This window comes from Actinia tenebrosa, unplaced genomic scaffold (genome assembly GCF_029948245.1).
Source record: "Actinia tenebrosa isolate PJP-AT-01 unplaced genomic scaffold, QUT_ActTen_1.0 PGA_scaffold16__25_contigs__length_10494907, whole genome shotgun sequence".
NCBI classification, from domain to species: Eukaryota; Metazoa; Cnidaria; class Anthozoa; order Actiniaria; family Actiniidae; genus Actinia; species Actinia tenebrosa.
The window spans coordinates 341,130-361,004 of NW_028292576.1; the positions used below are offsets into that span (position 1 = coordinate 341,130).

At 35.8% G+C, this 19,875-nt stretch overlaps 1 protein-coding gene across 1 annotated transcript; it reads left to right on the forward strand.

The window, feature by feature from the left end:
- Window positions 1-6,585: 6,585 nt before the first annotated feature.
- LOC116298708 (gamma-aminobutyric acid receptor subunit beta-3-like) lies at window positions 6,586-19,745 on the forward strand. Its single transcript, XM_089031511.1, has 10 exons — window positions 6,586-6,729; window positions 8,224-8,280; window positions 11,235-11,306; window positions 12,630-12,751; window positions 13,331-13,398; window positions 15,289-15,509; window positions 15,822-15,904; window positions 16,371-16,514; window positions 17,672-18,039; window positions 18,613-19,745. The coding sequence occupies exons 1-10, from the start codon at window positions 6,665-6,667 to the stop codon at window positions 19,006-19,008; spliced, it is 1,596 nt and encodes a 531-aa protein (XP_088887637.1). The 5' UTR covers window positions 6,586-6,664; the 3' UTR covers window positions 19,009-19,745.
- The last annotated feature ends 130 nt before the right edge of the window (window positions 19,746-19,875 follow it).

Sequence of the window (19,875 nt, forward strand, 5' to 3'; positions counted from 1 at the left end):
TGAAAGTGGCAATTCCTCACAAAGTAATCACTGAGATATAACGAAACTAAGCCATGCAGGCATTTAAATATCAATAAGCATTTGTGCATTTTTCTGGACTTAATTAATTCTACCCATCCCAAGACCCGCAGAGCCTCCTCGGAACTCTCCCTATTAACAATGATACGCGCTGCCCTATTTTGTAATCTCTGTAATCGTTTACTATTCCCGGCAGAAAGCTCCCCCCATGCTGTATCAGCATAGTGCAGAACAGGCTTAATTAAGCTACTGTAAACATTTCTACATGCTCTAAGCGTCAAATTAATCAAGATGTAATACGAGAAAGTACATGAACCGAGGCGCTTGTTTAGACTTTAGAGTTATGATAACAATAATTCGTTGAAATGTGGAAAGTACCCTTGAATCAAGTTTAATTCCTAAAACAAACCTTTCTAATTGTAATACTGGTCATAGCAAGCTAATCTACTCACGTTATCTGCATCTCTCGCATTATCAGTGTTGCCGATAGCTTATCTGATTATTATTCCAGTTGTGGGCACAACTGGTTATTGAGTCTAATTCATAAAACTAACAGAACTAATTGTTTCGTAATACGTAGGTAATGTAATGAAGAAAGTATCGCCCTACAACAGCTTTTGCTATCTTCGACAGGGAAATTGAATGAAATCAGAAAGCCAGCGCACGCGAGGGCACACCTTAACTAAAAAAAATGCAAGCCGTTATCCTCACCTGAATTTTGTTTGGGTTTTATGGAGCAGCATAAAATTGAAAAAAGGCGGGGGGAACGATATCAGAACTTTGCTATGAAAAACTTTGTAAGTTAAATTTTACGTTGAATCATCGTTTCAGAAACCCTATCCTTATTTTACTACGATGGCATACTTACTCCATATTAGATTGTGGTGATTATCAGTCTACCTGGTACTACAAAAATGTTTTGAATCACTTATATGTTTTAGAAAATATTTGACATATTAAGAAGACCCCATTTATTGAATGCACCAGTTAATAAGCGTAAACTATGTCGGTATACACAGCAACTGAGAAAGAAAATTTTACCACTCCAGTCTGTGTCTACTTCGTAATTTATAATTTGCAATACTAGGCACGTTGCAAAGGTTACATTTTGCTTGCTACAGTGTTCTATCGATGCAGGGTGTGGAATTAAGGTCAAGAGTTTAAGGTGGAGGGGATGGTCGAAGGATAGTTTACAGAACCTGTAAGTGATGTCTGATGGTACCGGTGATAACCGGTGATAACGCAATAAAGTTATCAAAGTAAAAATTGTATTTCTGGAAAAAAGATCAGATTACTGGAAAGTTACTGAAAGTGAACCAGGGTAAGTAGCTCTCTCTCTTTATATTTCCATACATTTCCCTAGATCTATACTTCTTACTATCACCAATTCATACTAAAGGGTAACTCAAGTGCAGCAGACAACTGAACCCCTCCCTTTTCGAAAACAGCAAATATTGCACAATAACACTTAATGGTTCTGAGATGTGAACACTTTTTGATTACATTCCATTGGCCATTACCGCAGTATTTGATTTTGGGGAGAATAATAGTAAAAGAGGTCGAGACAGGAAGATCAGTAAACACTAATTTTAATATATCGTTTGTTTTATGTTTAGGATGGGAATTACCATACCCATCCATTTGATTTTTGGGAAACATTTGTTCATCTGCAGGAATCCGAGAGGCCCCAGGTTCAATGAAATTCTACTGATATAGAGTGTAAACTGAACACAATTAAGATGTTTTAATTTCCTCGGATAGTACTGATAACAAACCACTTTACATCCCGTGCTAATTTGATCAGTCAGTCAAATTCAATAGCCACGGTGTGAGCCATCTCTTTGTGAATTTCACCAGGAGAGGCATGCTATGAATTTCATCAAGTAAGAGTGTTGGTGTTGGTGAATTCGTGTCGTAGCTCTGTGAGGGGCAATTCGTAACAGGTTTTTTGGATGTTTTCTTCCACTATCTGGCCGTCAGTTTGGGTTTTGATGTGTCTCTCAAGGTAAGATGTCTAAACTCTATTAGACTACTATATTCTTCTTGAGCAGCATGAATTTAAAAATAAAGCTTCAAAATACAAAACATAAATTGCGAAAGAAAATTATTTTAATATGATGTATTCCTACTGTGAGGACAATACTTTGTCAGATACTTTTCTACCTTTACGATCGGTTTGTCGTATAGATCGTGCTTTCACATACATATAGAGCCATATGTATCTACCTAACATTCTTTTTTCTGCCCCATATATGGCCGTAGCATTGGAATTTCATTCACATGCTATATTTTATAGGTTTTTTTGTATTTTAAAAAACAACTTTGAATTATTATTTTTTCAATGTGACTTGAAGCAGACTTGGAAATTTTAAGTTACTATGCTGTTCTTATCTTCGTTAGAACAGGAAGCGTAATTACTTTAAACGTTACTCATTCGCGGTACTTATCGTTTATCAGCTGTGTGCTGTATATCAGTATGATCAGCGATATGTGGCTCTTCCTCAAACTATATTATTCATACCATTTTTTGATCTTCTTAAGAGAAAATTTATTTTCATATTTTCATAACTGGACACACACAGCGTATAAAAAAGGAACTTGGTTTCAAGGCAAAACCTATTTGAGAAAATTAGAATTTGTAGGTGTTTTCGTTTTTATTACTTAAATGATTTAGTATCTGGTAAAGCAATTGATTCTACTTGTATCATTTGGAAGAATATTTTTGCTCTGATATGGAAACCGGGCGAATTCCTCTTGGCTAATCTTAACCTTTGGACAGCTATTCAATATGGAGTTAAAATTTATCGTGTCAGTTGGGTTTTTTTCTAGTGACGGAGGAAAACCGGAAAACCCAAAGAAAAACCCTCGAATTCAACAGAGAGAGGCATAAGAAATTCTACTCGCACGTGTTGACGAATATAGGAATCGACGTTAAGCCAAAGTTTTCAAGCACCATCCTTTTCATCTTTTCTACCTTATGAAATTGTATCTACTATTTCAATAAAACGTCTTTGCTGTAGTTAACAAAAGACGCCGATAAGAGAATATCATCATTGTTTATGTAAATAGCCTTTCATTGTATGATGAAATAAATAGACCGATATATTAGGAATACGGGATAGAGCCAAAGAATTAGAGTTTTTGAAAAAACCTACAACCAGCTCTTGATTCAGAAAACAAACAGAAAACTCCATTCACGGCTATAAGTATTAATTAACTGCAATTAAAATGTAAGTAGTTTATAAGAGGAGCTGATCATGAAATATCGATGTTTTGTTTTCAATGTAATGTTTGATGAAGCTTTTATTAGGTGGAGAATATCATGACGGTCGCAGTGGGAGTGTAGCCAAAATGTTATTAGATTTAATAACGTTGATCCAAACAATCAGCGGGTGTAACAGTGTGGGGTCGGGCTCATTTTTTCCATCGTATTAATACTAACGAGGTGGATTCTTGTTGCCACTAAATGATATAAAGGAAAAGTATATCAACATGCCGTAGTCTAAAGAAAGAGCAATGAAGTAACTATATGTAAACGCCTCAATGCTAATTAGAATTGATATTCACGAGGCCGGAAGGGCGAAGTCAACATTTTGAATGCTTAAAGGCCTCGGCCGCTTGTTGCGAGAGAAAGGATATGCTAGCCCCAGAAATCTTTCATGAAGTTTTTCCTCTTTCTCCTACTCGCTTTTCTTTTCAAATATTCGGTGTACTAGTTTATATTTTATTTTTTTGCCGTTTGTAAAATACAGCTTAAAAGTCCGTTTTACTTATGGCCGTAATTTACCCATTTCAGATCACATGTCATTCATTTGAGTATCATGTCTTTATTTAACGTTTACGCACGAGAAGACATATTGATATGGATACAACTCAAACACATATTTTTTTCTAAGGAAAGGCAGATGGTCTGAAATGGGAAAACATTACTCCTAAGCTAAAAAGGGTTCGATTACATCAACTCGCAGCCTCGGCTGAGCAATCAATGGGCTGCCATGATATGCAACAGTTGTAGTGAGCAAAAGGTATACGATGATTTAGATCCTTACAACATATATTTTTGCGATGCAAACCACCTCACTTTTAATGTTCCATTTAGAGATTGTCCTCGTCCTTCTAGTCTAACAATTTGCTATGAACAACATACAGCAAGCAGCAAATTTTCTTCAATATTGAAGCTGTTAAGTTTAATGATGATGTACGTGGTATGACCATTATAACATTGAATTATCAAATGCCTTTTTATTTTCGAACTTTGGGCAACCCCTGGAATCTAAGTAAGGACAAGCTCTGGAGTCTAAGTAAGAAAAAGATATAACTAGCTAAAAACTAGTGTGAGCTGCGTCGGTGTTTCTAATGAAACAGTAATGATGAAAAGGTAAATTATACACCGTGAAAAGATGAAAAAACTTACTGACGTTTCGGACGCTAGTCCTTCGTCGGAGTAAAAGAGGAAGGAGTCTAAGTAAGGATAAGCTCTCATTTCCTATTCTCCCCCTTCACCACCCCCCACCCCTCTGCCCTCTCCCCTCTCCCTCTCCCCTCTCCCCTCTCCCCTCTCCCCTCTCCCCTCTCCCCTCTCCCCTCTCCCCTCTCCCCTCTCCCCTCTCCCTGTCTCAGGTTAAAATGAGCCGAAGGTAATACTCGCCATCATTATCGCAAATCAAAGTGCATGGCTCGGAAAAATCTCAGTTCATTAAACTAATCAAAAGTAATATCGACGGCACCGAGAGAATAATCGGTGCTATCACTTGTCGTATCAGTTGACACCGATACTTCGTCTGCAAATGTTATGCAAATTAGTCATGAAATAGACTATTTCTAAACGACAAAGACATTCCAACGTACAGTAAAAACGATTATATACTATGTTCATTTATTATGTCTAAAAAGGCACATTAATATTTTAGTTATAGCTCAAATGAGCGTCAGTGATAATATTCAGCGCATTTATGACCACTGAATATCCATAACTACGAACAGTGAATAACACATTGACCGGTCAATTCAAACACGATTTTTTTGCATTTATACCCTCCAAAATTCTAAGTATCCCTATTTTTTGATAAAGAGCTATCTAAAGCAGGGCTTTAGCGTTCCTGATAGTTTCTCAGTGGTAGACAAAGAGACTGCCGGCTAACTTTAATCATATACCATTAGAATGGTTCGACTCGTTTGAGCGGCAAAACATCACGAATGTTACGTTGTGTTTTTTGTATGTTTTCCATTTGTATTGAGCACTTTTTTTCCCCGAAAGGTCATACGGATTATCAATCGACACATAGCTAATGAGCGCTTGGATATATTCTTCACTAGAATTAACCTAGTATCTATTTTTACCAGACATTTGATAGATATACAGAATATATAAGATACTCTATGTTATCACCAATCAGATTGAAAAGTACGTTGGTCCAACCCTTTGCAACCTCGCTAACTAACTTTTGATCAATAGGGATATTTACCAAACATTGGGTTTGATTCCAAAAAATATTTCTACTTTGATGTGGGTAATATTAGCATTAATTAGGCTTATCATTTATTTCGAGTTTTGTTTTTTTTGTTTTTGTTTTTTTTAATGAAACGCGCAGAATCGAATCTGAGATGGAAACGCACTTGCTTAACATCGATGTAGTTCGAAAAATTGGCTAATTACTATACCTATCAGTGTCGTGCGTTTTGTACTTTTTGTCCCTTCTTATATTTTCTCATCACGCTTTATAGCTTTTTACCCTAGACATATACATTCATATATTGTCTCGGAAGGTGGGATTAAGTTTTCTCGTGATTAGGACTAATTACTGGCTCATATAATAATATACGAGAACCCAGAAAAAGTCATAATTTAGAAGATTGCATATCATAAATGCCGCAAAAGTAACCCCTTCAAGCCATAATATTTTTGGCGAGGGATTTCTATGTTTTGTCATGGGTCGAGAAGCTAGACCAATAGATATTAATCCAGGTACTAGATTTGCCTTCTTGTGTTTTGTTTTCTGCTTTTGTTTTCGTTAACAATAAAAAAAGCAATAAACGGGAAACCATTGATTCAGCTGTTTGAATTTATAAATCTCTCATGGTAAGAATCTCATATATTTGGTCTAAATTTAAACTTATGACTTCTTTTACTTTTCCTTTTCCACAAGATTTTCATATATTTCAAGTGCCTTTCATTAGGATGTACACAATCTGCTTTACTTTGTTAACTTATTTTTTAACGATGTTTTGTATTTTGTTAACAAATCTATGACTGGAAGTTAAAGCACGGGCTACCTCTTATTAGACATTCGATTTAATTCTTCCACGGCTTCAATTGGCACCTATACGTAAATATGCATGTTCCGAGGAGATTTGGATTTTAGAAGATACAGCGAAATGATTATTTTTGACTTGGTTTTATGATGTTAATCATGATTTAAAAGTATGCATGTTATTAACTCGACAACCTGACCAAGTTCCCTGATTTCGGCGCATCAGATGGATTACTAACCGCCTATCTTTTCAAATAAGAGGATTCTAGTATGTCTGTTCCAAAGTCCAAACAGCAAACCATGGCATACACTTTCTAGTTCATGGTCATCGCCCCAGGCCTACAAACCTCTGGGTTAACATATTGTTTTTATTCGTCTTTAAAATCGATAGACGAATGAAGGTTCTTTGGTGTTTGATGCTAGTCGTGCTTGTGTTACAAGTGCCGCCGCTTTATACAAGGTAAGAACTGTTTTCCTTCCCATAGATTTTACTGTAGTATGATATTTGCAAGGCGTTCACATTTTGATTGAGCTTTGCGGGTGACCAGTGTTCTTGACTAAAGTAATACTTTTATGTGCATCATAAAATCATTGTCTTATAAAAAGCTTGCAAATAAACGTTATTTATTAAGCTAAAAAGAAACAAATGGTAAAAAAAATAATGCACATAATTGAAGTCCGAAAGTATGTCCAAAAACTAAACACAGATAACTATGCAATAAATGATTTATTGCCTTTCGCATCCATAATTTTATTGCAATACCCACTACTGTTATCAGGTCAAACAAAAGGTTCACAGCGAAACAATCTAAAATATTTCCTGCAAAAATAGTATTTTTCTGTTCCTGAAATTTAGCTCTAGACTCCAAAAAAATATGCTCCAAAAATTGTTTTCGTAAATACTAATGCCAATCTGGACTCGGCAGTACAATATTTTCTTTGTAACAACAGAATTGCCCAACACTACATCCAAACATCCCATTGTTTTTATGGCAGATTTTTAATTTGACTTAATTTGAGTTTTTCTCCATAAATGTCATCATCATAGCAAGAAAAGTCTTTGGAATTTTAGTTTTTGTAATAAGACATGACGCAATCTTTTTGAAAAGACCACAGCACGATCAGTGATATAGTGGAGGTTGTATACTAAAATACCACAGCACGAGTATTGTACTTATTGTTGTAAATCAGTCTTATGGAAGTCGATTGTAAATATTTTAATCTAAATGTGAATCAAACTTTTATGGACTACATTCATGCTGCTCGTGCGTATCCTGCTGGAACTATTCAAATCTTGGGTCATGGCTTTTGGCTTTTTTGGAAGATTATAACGATAAATAAAAAAATTATAGATGTCGTACAAAAAAAGAGCGAAGGTACAAAAGTTGTTCTTAAAGTGTCTATTTTGATTATGTCTGATTATTCTAACATAACAATTGCAACAAAATTAGTACACGATAGCTGTTACTTAAAAAAAAAAAAACAGGATGAATGTAGAAAGGGGCCGAGGAAAAAAGCAAATGAAAACTTTACAAAAAATAAACTTTACAACAAATTAAACGCAATAAAAATAAAACACAATAAAAATAAAACGAAAAATAAAGAATAGGAATGAAAGAAATATCTAAATAACAGAAATTTAATTTATAAAATAGAATCAGTAAACAAAAATAAAATGACAAATCGAAAATTGAATATCAAAAACAAGAACCAAAATCGAATCAAAAAGGAAAACAAAACAAAAATATCATTGGACAAGATAAGTTTAAAAGGATCGAATGAAAAATGGAAAATGAAAAGTTATGAAATAGAAGACAAAAAAAAGAAAGAAACGATTGAAATATCAACTGAGCTCACCGTCAATAAAAGACTTCGACATACAAAGTGTTTATTTTGATCAATCTTCAAAAGTGTATTTTAAATTCATTCTGTGATTTTCTTTCTTGGTTTTCAGGTCTTTGCCTTCTGATTACAGTAAAAAGGAGCACGTTTCACCAACCACTGCGGCACCGTAAGTCCTATACTAAAACCCTTCTTTGAAAGATACTTCTTAATTACACACATTCATATTTGTTTTCACTCTGGCATTACGATGACAGCTTGAATAATTCGAAATTAACATGGTTATCAACCTTCGAGTACGTCAGTCCTGTTGCCTGGATGTAATTCCCATTGTTAAGCAAAACTATTGAAATTGACCATGTCTTATTAACACTATTTATGGTGGCACTCGCTGGAGACAGTGCACTATTCATAAGTAAATTTCTGTTTTTCTAAATAGTTCTTTTAAACGCCGTTCTCAATTTTTATTCATACTGAGAGAGACGATTTTCTCATATCCAGTGAAATTACAGTAGAGATTTCACGATAATCTCCAGGACTCTATTCATTTAGCATTTAATTGGCGATTTTCTGAATCCTTTACTGTGCTAAATGGTTTTTCATTGAATAAAATTATCGGCGCCTATTGTATTGAAGATTGAGGCGCTATTTTGACTCGTGTTTATTTTGAATATTTACTAAAACACAGTCAGCCATTATTACAAAAAAATCTTTCATATATAAAAATAAGCTTTCGACTGAATTTTGACATTTCTTTTTATCCTTAAGAAACCGCAGATTTAGTGATTAAGATGAACGGATAAAAACTGTAAACAACTACTCAAGATTAAACCACAAAATATATGAATTTGGGTTTTTTCTTCTTATTTCAATCCCACGAGAAAATGAATTTTTACGTTTATGTCAACGAATAATGTTTTAAAATATAATCTCTCAATGACGTGCTTTGGAATTATACTTCGATGCTGAAGTTAGATTGAATACAGTTCATATTCTATGGTTCCAGAAGGTCTGGTAAAATCATGATTCTAATTAGGTACTAATTACTCACAGATTGAATGCAGCACTCTAACTAGAACCTAGTGTAACGAATGGCGACCTATGCCAATAATTTTCCTTTACAAATTGATCTCTTTTTATTAAAAGCAAATGTTGGACAAAGCTAAAAATACACGCTCGAAGAATTAACTGCCAATTAGCGATTTTTAAAACGATGAGAGGATCGCGCTCCTCCTCGTCGCGTCATATATAGATTAAGCCTTCAATTTAATCAATGTCAAGGCTTGGGAGATTCACAGATAGAGATTAAAGTACTTTGTAGCGGGGTTTTGCAGAGGGAGTAAAACCGGAGAATCCGGTGAAATACCCTCGGATCAAGCGAGAGACCTAACATTTAACCTAACCTATAATTTTACTCGCATGTGATTCCGAGTCTTGGAATAGTACCCCAGACCGCCCTGCCGTAAGATGCGAGTGTACTACAACTGCGAATATTGGGCCTTCATTCCTCATTTTATTAGAAGTGGTTTTGCAATGATAAAAAAAGCTTATACGTTGGTAGAGTTTGATTTAACCTTTTGAAAGTAATTAAATTTTAAATACACAAGTTTAATTTTATCCGCTTTCCTATCCATTCACCTTCATATTATTTAAGATAAACACAGTTTGAATTTATTTCTATTACAATTAAAACATTATAAGCTGATTACGATTTTGAGACGACAATACAACGAAATATTGACGGCTAATTGGGAGTATATTCGGTATTGCGCGGAGTCGCGAATACCTAATATATTTTCTTCCAACGCAGTCAATATTTCGTGGTATTTCGTATTTAGTTTTGTATCGCGATTCTAAAGAATCTAACACAAAAAAAAAGAGGGGGGAAAACTGAACGATTTTTGTTGATAAGGTGACTGCCTACTTTTGGAAATTGGTTTAAACATTTTTTAAAACTTCGATTTTTCCTAATTGAAATTTAATACTGATTCCAAATCTGGAAAGAAAAATAGGATGTCCCGAGCTCGTTTTTGAGATAATCAGCATTTAATGGAAGCCTACGCATGAGCTTTTGGAGTAAAAATTTCGCCACCGGAAGTGATTAGAAAAAAAATTAAGATTCATAAGATAATAGTTATTTGCAGGCTATATGATTGCACGAATGAAGGCTAGTCAATCATTCTACAATAATACATGGATATTTTCGACAAAAAGACAGAGAGATACATTGATTTGTCATATTTTGTAGTTTCAGTGCTCTTAAAAAATCTCATAAAGTCGAACAAAAATCCCTACAAAAATCTATTTTTTCATGTGTTACTGATTTAAACTTTTCCTAAAATATTGATATAACATAGATTTTTAGGAGTTTTTTCGAATGAGTAGCTATTAAGAAATAGAGAGTCCCGTGCAAAATTTGAGGGTTTTGCCCTGTTTCTGCTTCTTAAAACACAGACACACGGTGCAACATTGCGCGCAACATTGCAGGCAATGTAACTGAAGTAGAACTATTTTTCTACTTCAGCAACGTTGCGTGCAACAAATTGCAGTTTGTTATGCCTCGCAACATCAATTACATGCAACATTTTTCGCAATGCTGCATTGTGTGTCCGTAGCTTCATTCTCGTGAAGATCATGTAGCTTAGAGTTGAGTTATCAATGTTATTTGTAGAGGACGAAACCATTTTATAGGCTTCGATTAGTCTGGCGGGTTTCGATACATGCCCATAATTCCTTTCCCTTTTGGAATGACTCATCGCTTTGGCTCCGACAACTTTTTTTTAAATATATGTATTCGCAAGTTAATAATTATTTAATTCATTTGGATCTTTTGTTGTTTTCCCATTTCAGATCATATGTCATTGAGGATTGTCTTAAGAATAAGATTGTTTGTTTGAGATGTATCCATATGCAAGTGTCTTGTCATGCGCAGTCGTTAAACAAAGAAATAATTCTCTAGGAAATGACACGCGCTCAGAGATGGGAAAACATGTCACCAAGATTAACTAGGTTTAGATATCCCCTTCCATGTAAATGTCATCGAGAGGTCTGCCTCTTGTTTGGTCACCGGGAAAAGGTGGAGGAGTTTCAGAAAAGTTGTAAATAATGTATCATGTCTTTCAGGGTTCCTGGATGGGGAAATCTATCAGAGGCTGATGTCAAGCTTCTTATTGAAAAAATGAGTATCGTCCCTTCGTAAGTAAAAAAAAGGTTAAGCGCTTTTTACAGTGCAACGCGCAAAGTATGACCACATTTAATGAATTGCTTTTGTACCTTAACCGACACATTTCGATGCGAAGCTGGCCGTTTTTACAAAATAAGACGTGTAAACGCTTGTTTGGCAGAAAAAAACCGCATAGAAGTATGCAAATACATTGAAAGTGTTCATGTTTTTGCGCGTTACGCTGTAAATTTTAATCCAACTCTGATGAATGTTTGAACACTTAATGTGACACTGATGCGGCGCCTCTCGTAGCCTGGCACCGCGGTGGTCGTAGGTTCCATTCTTTTGCTATGCTGATTTGTCACTATCAAGGGAGCCGCTAATAAGAATGCATTGTTTCATTCAGTATCGAAGAGAAAATGTGTGAATCTATTTTAGGAGGGTACTTTTCCCTTTTATTTCTCAATTGACACTGTTTTCTTTGTTATTCACAAGGCTTTATTTTTGTCATAACCCTCATTATAAATGCGAGGTCAATATATAGTTAGTTATTAACCCGGTTAATAACTTTATACACCTACATGCAAGAACGTTGTCATACGATATTAGAACATTAGTAATTTAGTGAGAAAGGAATACATTAAAAAAGACAAAAGAAAACGTTCAGCTTCAGTGATCTTCTTTTGTTTTTTAATATAATTCCTATCCCACTAAACCACTAATGTTCTATTTTCGTATGACAACGTTCTTGCAAGTAGGTGGGGTCGGTGTCCACTGGTAGAACGAAGCTTGGGATTGGGCAAAATAACGAAAACAAAGAAAGCATGGATTATGGTGAACAATGTGTATTGTTCTACATGTGAGCTGCGTTCTTTGTTTTATCTCACCATTCATTGTTTGTTCATCCACTCCCAGGCTTCGTTCTGCCTGTTGTGTGTTACCCAGTAGGTGTATAGACTTAGCATTTGTAATGAGCAACATTTGATAGAAAACCTTCTCAATTGATAAATAAAATAATTAACTCTTATTTAAAATCGTTTTTGAATTTGTAAATCTGCAACTTCGAAAGCATCACCTAAAGAAAGTATATCTCTCAAAACACTATGGCATGAATGATTTGATTTATACCTTTTTTATTCTTTGTTGTGTAGTTTTATCATAATGTTTAGTTTTTGTCACTTTTGTGTCATGTAAACTCTACTCTTCTTCTAGTTTAATGTTTTACTCTGACGAAGGATTAACGTCAGTGCAGTTATATCTTTTTTCCATCGGTTTGTTGACTCGTTGTATTCAACACTTTCACCAACGCAGTCCCACTAATTAGTCATTCTCATCATGTTTTATATTGTTGTCAGAACTAAGACAGCGGAGCTTCGTCCAAAGGACGATAAGGTCAACAAGCCCGGTGAAAATATTTCCAGACTTCTGGAGAAGACATTTCGACACTATGATAAAAAAATAAGACCATATTATGGAGGTAAGTGTTTTTTTTTCTTTTGTCGAGCCCATTCTTTGGGCCTTCATCACCTATCAACGAACGCCTAAATGTCCCTGTTATATTATTGACCAACATAAAATAACAAGGAAAAGATGGAAGAAGAATGCGAAACCTTTGTTTAATTTGTCGACGCGCGACATAAAAGAACTTAAAAAAGAATAACACAGAAAATCTGTCATTCTTAATAGAGTTCGATTATTATCAGATAACTTACAGTGCAACTACTGTAACCAGGGCCATTTTGACCAATTAGACAAGAGAACCAATTAAAATGTAAAATGAAAACAATACATTCCAACTTTGTGAAGTAGAGCTTATCAGAAACCTAGACTGCACGAGAATTGTAATTAACATCTAACCGGACTATCCGATTTAGCCAAGAGGGCGTGATGGATGGTAACCACCACGTCACATAAGTAACTTTAATCTGGAATAAAAAGGAGATTAAAATGTACCAAGGGTCGGTGACGCAAGGTGATCCCCATTAGTCTTCAACAGTCCTCATCATCAGCCGGTTCTTTTCTTAATCTTTTCCCGCTCTTTTCCGTTTTGTTTCAGTTCGAACCCTAGATGTAGGACTCAACATGCTGTTTTTGTCATTCGGGGAACTCAGCGAAACAAACATGGTTAAGAGAAGTTTATATAATATTCAGGTAATCGTGTGTGGGACCCAAGAAAAAATTAAAGATGGCCCATCTTCGTGTTTCATACATTGAACGAGTCTTGGAAACACGAGGAAGCTGATCTTTAATTTTATAGGGGACCATGACGATCACTTGATTGAAAGCTTTATTGTATAATTTATATAAGCATTTTCGATAACACTTTTTAATGTTTTGGCGTCACACAAAAACATGTATATTTTCATATTTGGGAACCCAGGGGTAAAATGATGCCGCTCCATTCTCGTTGTCCCTCTAGCCCGCTTTGAGCAATGAGGGTTATTCTAGCATATCAACTTAATTTTTTTCTCCACTTTATTTTAAAGCCGTCCCAAGACTGACACCTTAACCGACAATTTAAAACAAAAAATCGTAGATTTGATCTTCAATATCTAAAAGGCTTATTTTAATTGGCAACTTTAGGGCGAGTTTTGAATTTTAATCAAGCTAATTAGTGAAAGAGTTTTTTCATCGCATAAAACACCTCAATATTAGTACGTCTGTGAAATTTGAACATGATTGGATAAAAAGAACCAGAGTTACAAGACTTCAAAAGTCTGAAAAATTTATAAAGAATGTATTATTACAGGGGACAAGTGTTCCCTATAACCATACATTCTTTGTAAATTTTCAACACTTTTGAAAGCCAATTGTGGTTACAGTAATCAACTTTATTCGAAGAAAAGAATAGAAAAAAGATAAAACTAAAAAATTCGTGGTATCCTAGCCCGTCTCGTCCCACGAGGCGCTCTTACAACACAATTTGCATACATGATATCCGCATACATTATAAAGCGCGCGAAAATTACAACGAAGACACGACACCAATAATTCTGGATTTTTTCATCCAATCATGTTCAAATTTGTCAGACTTATTAATGTTGAGATGCTCAAATGACAAAAGTTGTTTTCTAATAAGATTAAAATTCAAAACTCGCCCCAATCTCTTGCTCGTTTCTAAAGAAGCCAATAGACCAGTTTCAAATTCCAAATTCCCGTTGTGTTCCTTGATTGCAGACTCATTTGCACAGGGTTAGCCTCGTATCAGTGTTTAAATATTCACAAATACCAACGGTAAAGTAAAGAATGCACAACTTCAACAATACAAACACTTTGAAACTCGACGGAACTTGACTGGAACACGTGAATATTCTGCACAAAGTCGAGGCTAACCCTGTGCAAATGAGTCTGTAATCAAGAAACACAGCGGTAATTTGGAATTCGAAACGGGTCTGTTGACATCTGAAAATATCCCTCAAGGAACTACGGTCTAATTGCTTGTGTGTGAACTAAAATGGATGTATAATAGCGTTGAGAAACCGATTTTTTACTCCCATATTGTTCGTTATTTCATGTCGTTGTTAAGCTGCCTTTTCAAGCTACACATTTACCCATCCTTCTTCTTGTAGCTTCTTTTTTCGCATCAGCTGCCTCAGATATCGAACTATTACTGCAGTTGAATTGATATGCATGGTTTGCAGGCACTAGTCCTCAAAAAAAAAAAATCATAAGAAACGGTGGGGTTGCTATTATGGTTGATGTAACTAAAGCTAAGGAACTAGCCAATGCAATGCAGATGCAGATCCAGATTTTTCAAAATGGTCGTCAATCAGAAACGTTGGCGAGATCAGCTACACAAAGAGGGTGGGTTTATATTTCATTTTACTGTGCGTTTTCAAAGAACATGACTGGTTTCACAAGACCTGATCGACAAAGCGGGGCATCTGAAAAGTGGAAAAAGACCTTCTCAACCAAAAAGAAATCAAGCAAATCCAAAGCACTCGACCTCTTACATTCTTAAAACAACTACACAATTACTTCGAATTCATTAACTTTGTACGTCCTTCTTTATAGGAGTTTACTGTAGATATGTATCTAGGGCAGTTCTGGACCGAACCACGGCTTGCATTTGGACTCAACAGGACCATAATCCTCAGTGGCCCTGCTTCAGAAAAGCTGTGGGTTCCTGATACATTTTTCTGCAATTCTATCGATACTAAGATCCATACTTTGATATTCTCAAACAAGAAGGTCTGGATAGACCTGATGAATGGGACAGTCATGCTAAGTGCAAGGTAATTTCACTTGTTTTGCATGTCCCCGTTAGTTACATCAAAACAGGACGTTTGCATAATGGCGTCATTTGACTCTCACTACCAATATTCTTTGTGAATTTTCTTTCTTATACATTATTCAAATTTTTAATCTCCCATGAAAATAGTAAGACAAAAGAAAGTGTGCAAGGGAATCTGGTAGTACAAGTGAAATGATGTAATCTTGCAAAAGTCCTATTGCACAACAACAGAAAATAATCTACCTATCAAAAAAAATCTTAGGTTTACCAAGTTTTGTATTTAGTATTTAGTGGTATCTGTTATTCTGTGCAGATTAACTACTAGGAACTCATGTAAAGTGGACTTGAGAGATTACCCAATGGATGAACAAACATGCCATCTGCCTATTGAGAGCTGTGAGTACCTTATAAGTCGAATAAAAATCAGTTATCTTACGAAATATAATAGAATATGATAATTGACAATTACAATCAAATGAAAGGTGTTTTGCATGATGTCATTGTATTGTCACTGAAAGATTGCTTGGCGCTTGTCCCCAGTAACCATACATTCTCTAAATGAGTTCAAAGGGTTGTAGATCTGCTTCTTTTCATGAGTTATGTCCAAATTTGCCAGGCTTACTATATTAATATAGTTGAAATGCTTTTTCAAATGAAACCCTTTTTTGCTGATTAGTTAAAAATTTAAAAAGAAACTCGCCCCATCATTCTCTTGCTCTTGCTTGAAACGGCCAATTTTAGCTCTCGATTGTCAAGGCACATGCTTTTGCGATGTATTGTAACCACCTTGATTGACACACACGAAAATCTACTTTGCCACTGCAGCAAACAAGTGTAACCATTTATTGTCTCACGTCTTTAGTTTCCTATGAGGACAAGGACCTCAAGTACACTTGGAGAGCGCCGTTTGGAGTTGGTACAGATATTTTCATCTACGACACTGAGATGGCGCAGTTTGAAATTGTGAGCGCAAAGAGATTCCTAAAACATCCTGTATACCATTCAGGTAAACTGAATAACACCATGAAATGTCACACTAAATAACACTCTACTACTCTGAAATTCAGTTTACCTGCGTCTTAACCTACTCAAAAATGAGCAACTACGACCATTATAGATCAGGGGCATAATGGCAGTACTCACTTATTTTTGAGTAGGTGAAGAAACAAGGATCTCCGAGGCAGGAAGCGTATGTATACCTTAATTCCATATCTGGTTAGATTGTTTTGATAATGGCCTGCGTGCACATTAGCAATACCAATTGTTCGACTGATCTATAACTTCTTTTATACTCACTATTAACACGTGAGGCCCGTTAATTCATACGTCGCACTATTGTCGCGCCGAACCTAATAGTTGCGCACTCAAAGGCTCGACGGTTTCGGACCAAATGCTTATTTTTTTCACTATATATTTCTTGGACTTCTTTATGCAATGAAGAGCTGATAGTCTCAAAATAATGATATTCCTATGCGAAATGCCTTGCCACGGTAAGACAAAGCCACAAGAAGTTACTGACAATTAGGTTCTACGCGACAATAGCGCCACGTATGAACTGGAAGCGAATTCTTCTCAGCATGTAAGAGAATGCAGTAAACTCTTGAAACTTAAGAAATCATTGTTAATGGGAAAGAACGACAAATAGTTAATTAGACTAAAATTTGAAGAAATCAGAAATGTCTTATTGGCCGTACAGCGGAATTGCAAGATACTAAAAGGAAACATCAGAAAGTCCAGAGATCCTTTGCGAACCTTTGTAACCATACTTGGTGTCAGTACAGCATACCGTGGTTTTACAGTAGGTTCGACATTTAGTTTTTTTCGAAGCTATTTTACCCATTTCATTCATTCCATTTCTTGGGCAAAATATACCTTTCCCAAGATTGCTCCAGTTGCCACCAAACAACGGCTCCAACTCGAAGCTGGACTTAAGTAAATATATGAGCACACCGAACCTAAACTAGACTTGATCCATTGTTAGTTTCGTGGTCACCGATCAAGCAAGGAAAAAGTCTTGGCAATCAAAGATCTTTAAAACTTTCATAATGTAGTTTATTGATTATCTTGATTTTCTCAAAACTACACTCACCCGGACGATCGCACGTCACAACAAACTTCAACAACATTTATTCTTATTTATTTCGTTGTTGCTGTTGTTTGCAGATATGTTTTCTGGTCTGACCGCAACAGTTCGTTTCCGTCGTCGATCCTTGTACTATATTTTCCAGATGTACATACCTTGCATTTGTGTGGTGATTGTCTCTTGGATTGCGTTTTGGATTGATCATAAAGAAGGTTCCGAACGAGTTGGTCTTGGAATCTCAGCGCTGCTTACTATTAGCTACATGAGAGGATCTATGAATGCTGGGATGCCTCGGGTGTCTTACTTGAAATCCATTGATTATTTCTTATTGACGTCGTTTGTGTTTGTCTTTATGTCTCTTATCGAGTACGTGCTTGTGATAAAGGAGTTTAGAAAAGGAAAAAGAAAAGGAAAACCTGAAGTACCGGAGATTCTCCCTGGCACTCAGGTTAGTAGTTAATGTAAGAAGCATTTACATTGAGGGGGTTAGAGCAGCGTAATAGAGGAATGATAATGAATGGATAAAAAAGAGGAACAGTAGAAATGAAAAAAGCATATTGCTGTTCTTAAGTTCAGTGAAAACTTATAATAAGCTGGTATTATTGCGTAGCAATTTTTGATCCTGTACTCAGCCCTAGATCTTATTCATAACTGAGTCCTTGTTAGGTTGACGTTCCTTTTGAATTTTTGAACAGGCGAAATTACGGGATTACGGGAAAGCATATAAAATATTGGTACTGAAAACCACTAGATAGCAATATGATTTCATGTCATTTTAGTAGGCTTCAGGAGAACCACTGAAGTTAAAGTGAAGGGCTTAGGTCACTGTCTTAGCTGCTTTTCTCATTTTTATCCGCGAATCAGAAGACCTTTTGGATTCTTCCAATCGATTTTTTTTTTTGGCGGAAAACGCGGAACGCGGACTCATGAAAGATGAAATGACGTCGGCTTCGTTGCCCTGCGCGACACTGTTGTCAATAGTTGAGTAATAACGCGTATTAATTCATGTTTTTTCCTTCAGATTGAAAACGAGGAAAATGAGCCCATGATTGTAACAGTAACATCAGGAAACAAGACATTTCGTTTTCATGATCCAGTGGATGATTATGATGTAATGTCTAACACAGAAGCTGAACCAAAACTGAACAACCAGCAAAACTGTGTCAAATACAATTCACAGAAATCTAGTGTCCAGTTCTCCAATCATAATAGGACTCCCGGACGTCGGCGACCGAGCCGTCGTGATTTCCAAAGAAAATCATCTGTTGCTCGGTTCATTACTAAAACAGCCAAGACAGTACGACCAGAGAAAGGCGTACATACTCTGGACAAATACTCACGAGTCGTGTTCCCCATCTCTTATATTCTGTTTTTGATTATCTATTTTTCGGTTCAATATCAATTGGGGTCGAGCTAACGTTTTAAATGAAACTGCAAGAAACCCTTGTGGATGTGATTTGAAATAAAGACAGAGAAAGAGAGTGACATGCGGCTGCTTACTGCAATACAGGCTGGCAGGTTTCAGCCATAACTCCATTTAGTCGTATACCATGGTACCGAAAATCATTATCTATATACCTTCCGTTGTAGCTTGGGTTGCGGTCGGCGACTGAAGAAATGCACAAGAATGTCGTTTTGTTCTTTCTCGGATGGAAATCATATGTTAACATAAAATAAAAGTCCATTGTAAATACTGATGGAATTCATTTAATACATCGAATGCAGCGTCAGTATTCTATCTACATCGGCTCTACATATCGGTAGCTTTCAATAAAAAGCGGTGGAAAAGCAAAATGCTAGGAAAGATGCCGCCAACACTTGCTACGGACTAAAAGGTAGCTACACTTTGAAAATTTCAAGACTTTCGCATAGCTAATTTGAAGAAAGTTAATTTCTCCACCAGAACGTGGCCATGGCAGAGCTTGGAAAACGTTGTAGGCAACGACATAAATGATAACATAGCCAAGCAGGGTATGTTTTAATCCTGCTTTATGTTTGATTATATTAAGACTGCAGCAATGTTTTGTGTATTCACTTGATGTGAAAAAAAGTACTCACAATGTACGTTTTAAGAATAGAATAATGAGATGATATAAAGAATGATGAATAATATGTTTTTTTTGATAGGTCAACAGTTTTTATACTATACCTAGAGCAACCCTCGTTTTCTTGTTTTGTCTTGTTTTTTTCTTGTTTGTTTGTTTTTTGTCTTTTGTTTGGTTTCTGTTTGTTTGTTTGTTTGTTTGTTGTTTTTTTTTTGGTCTTGTTTTTTTTCTTGTTTGTT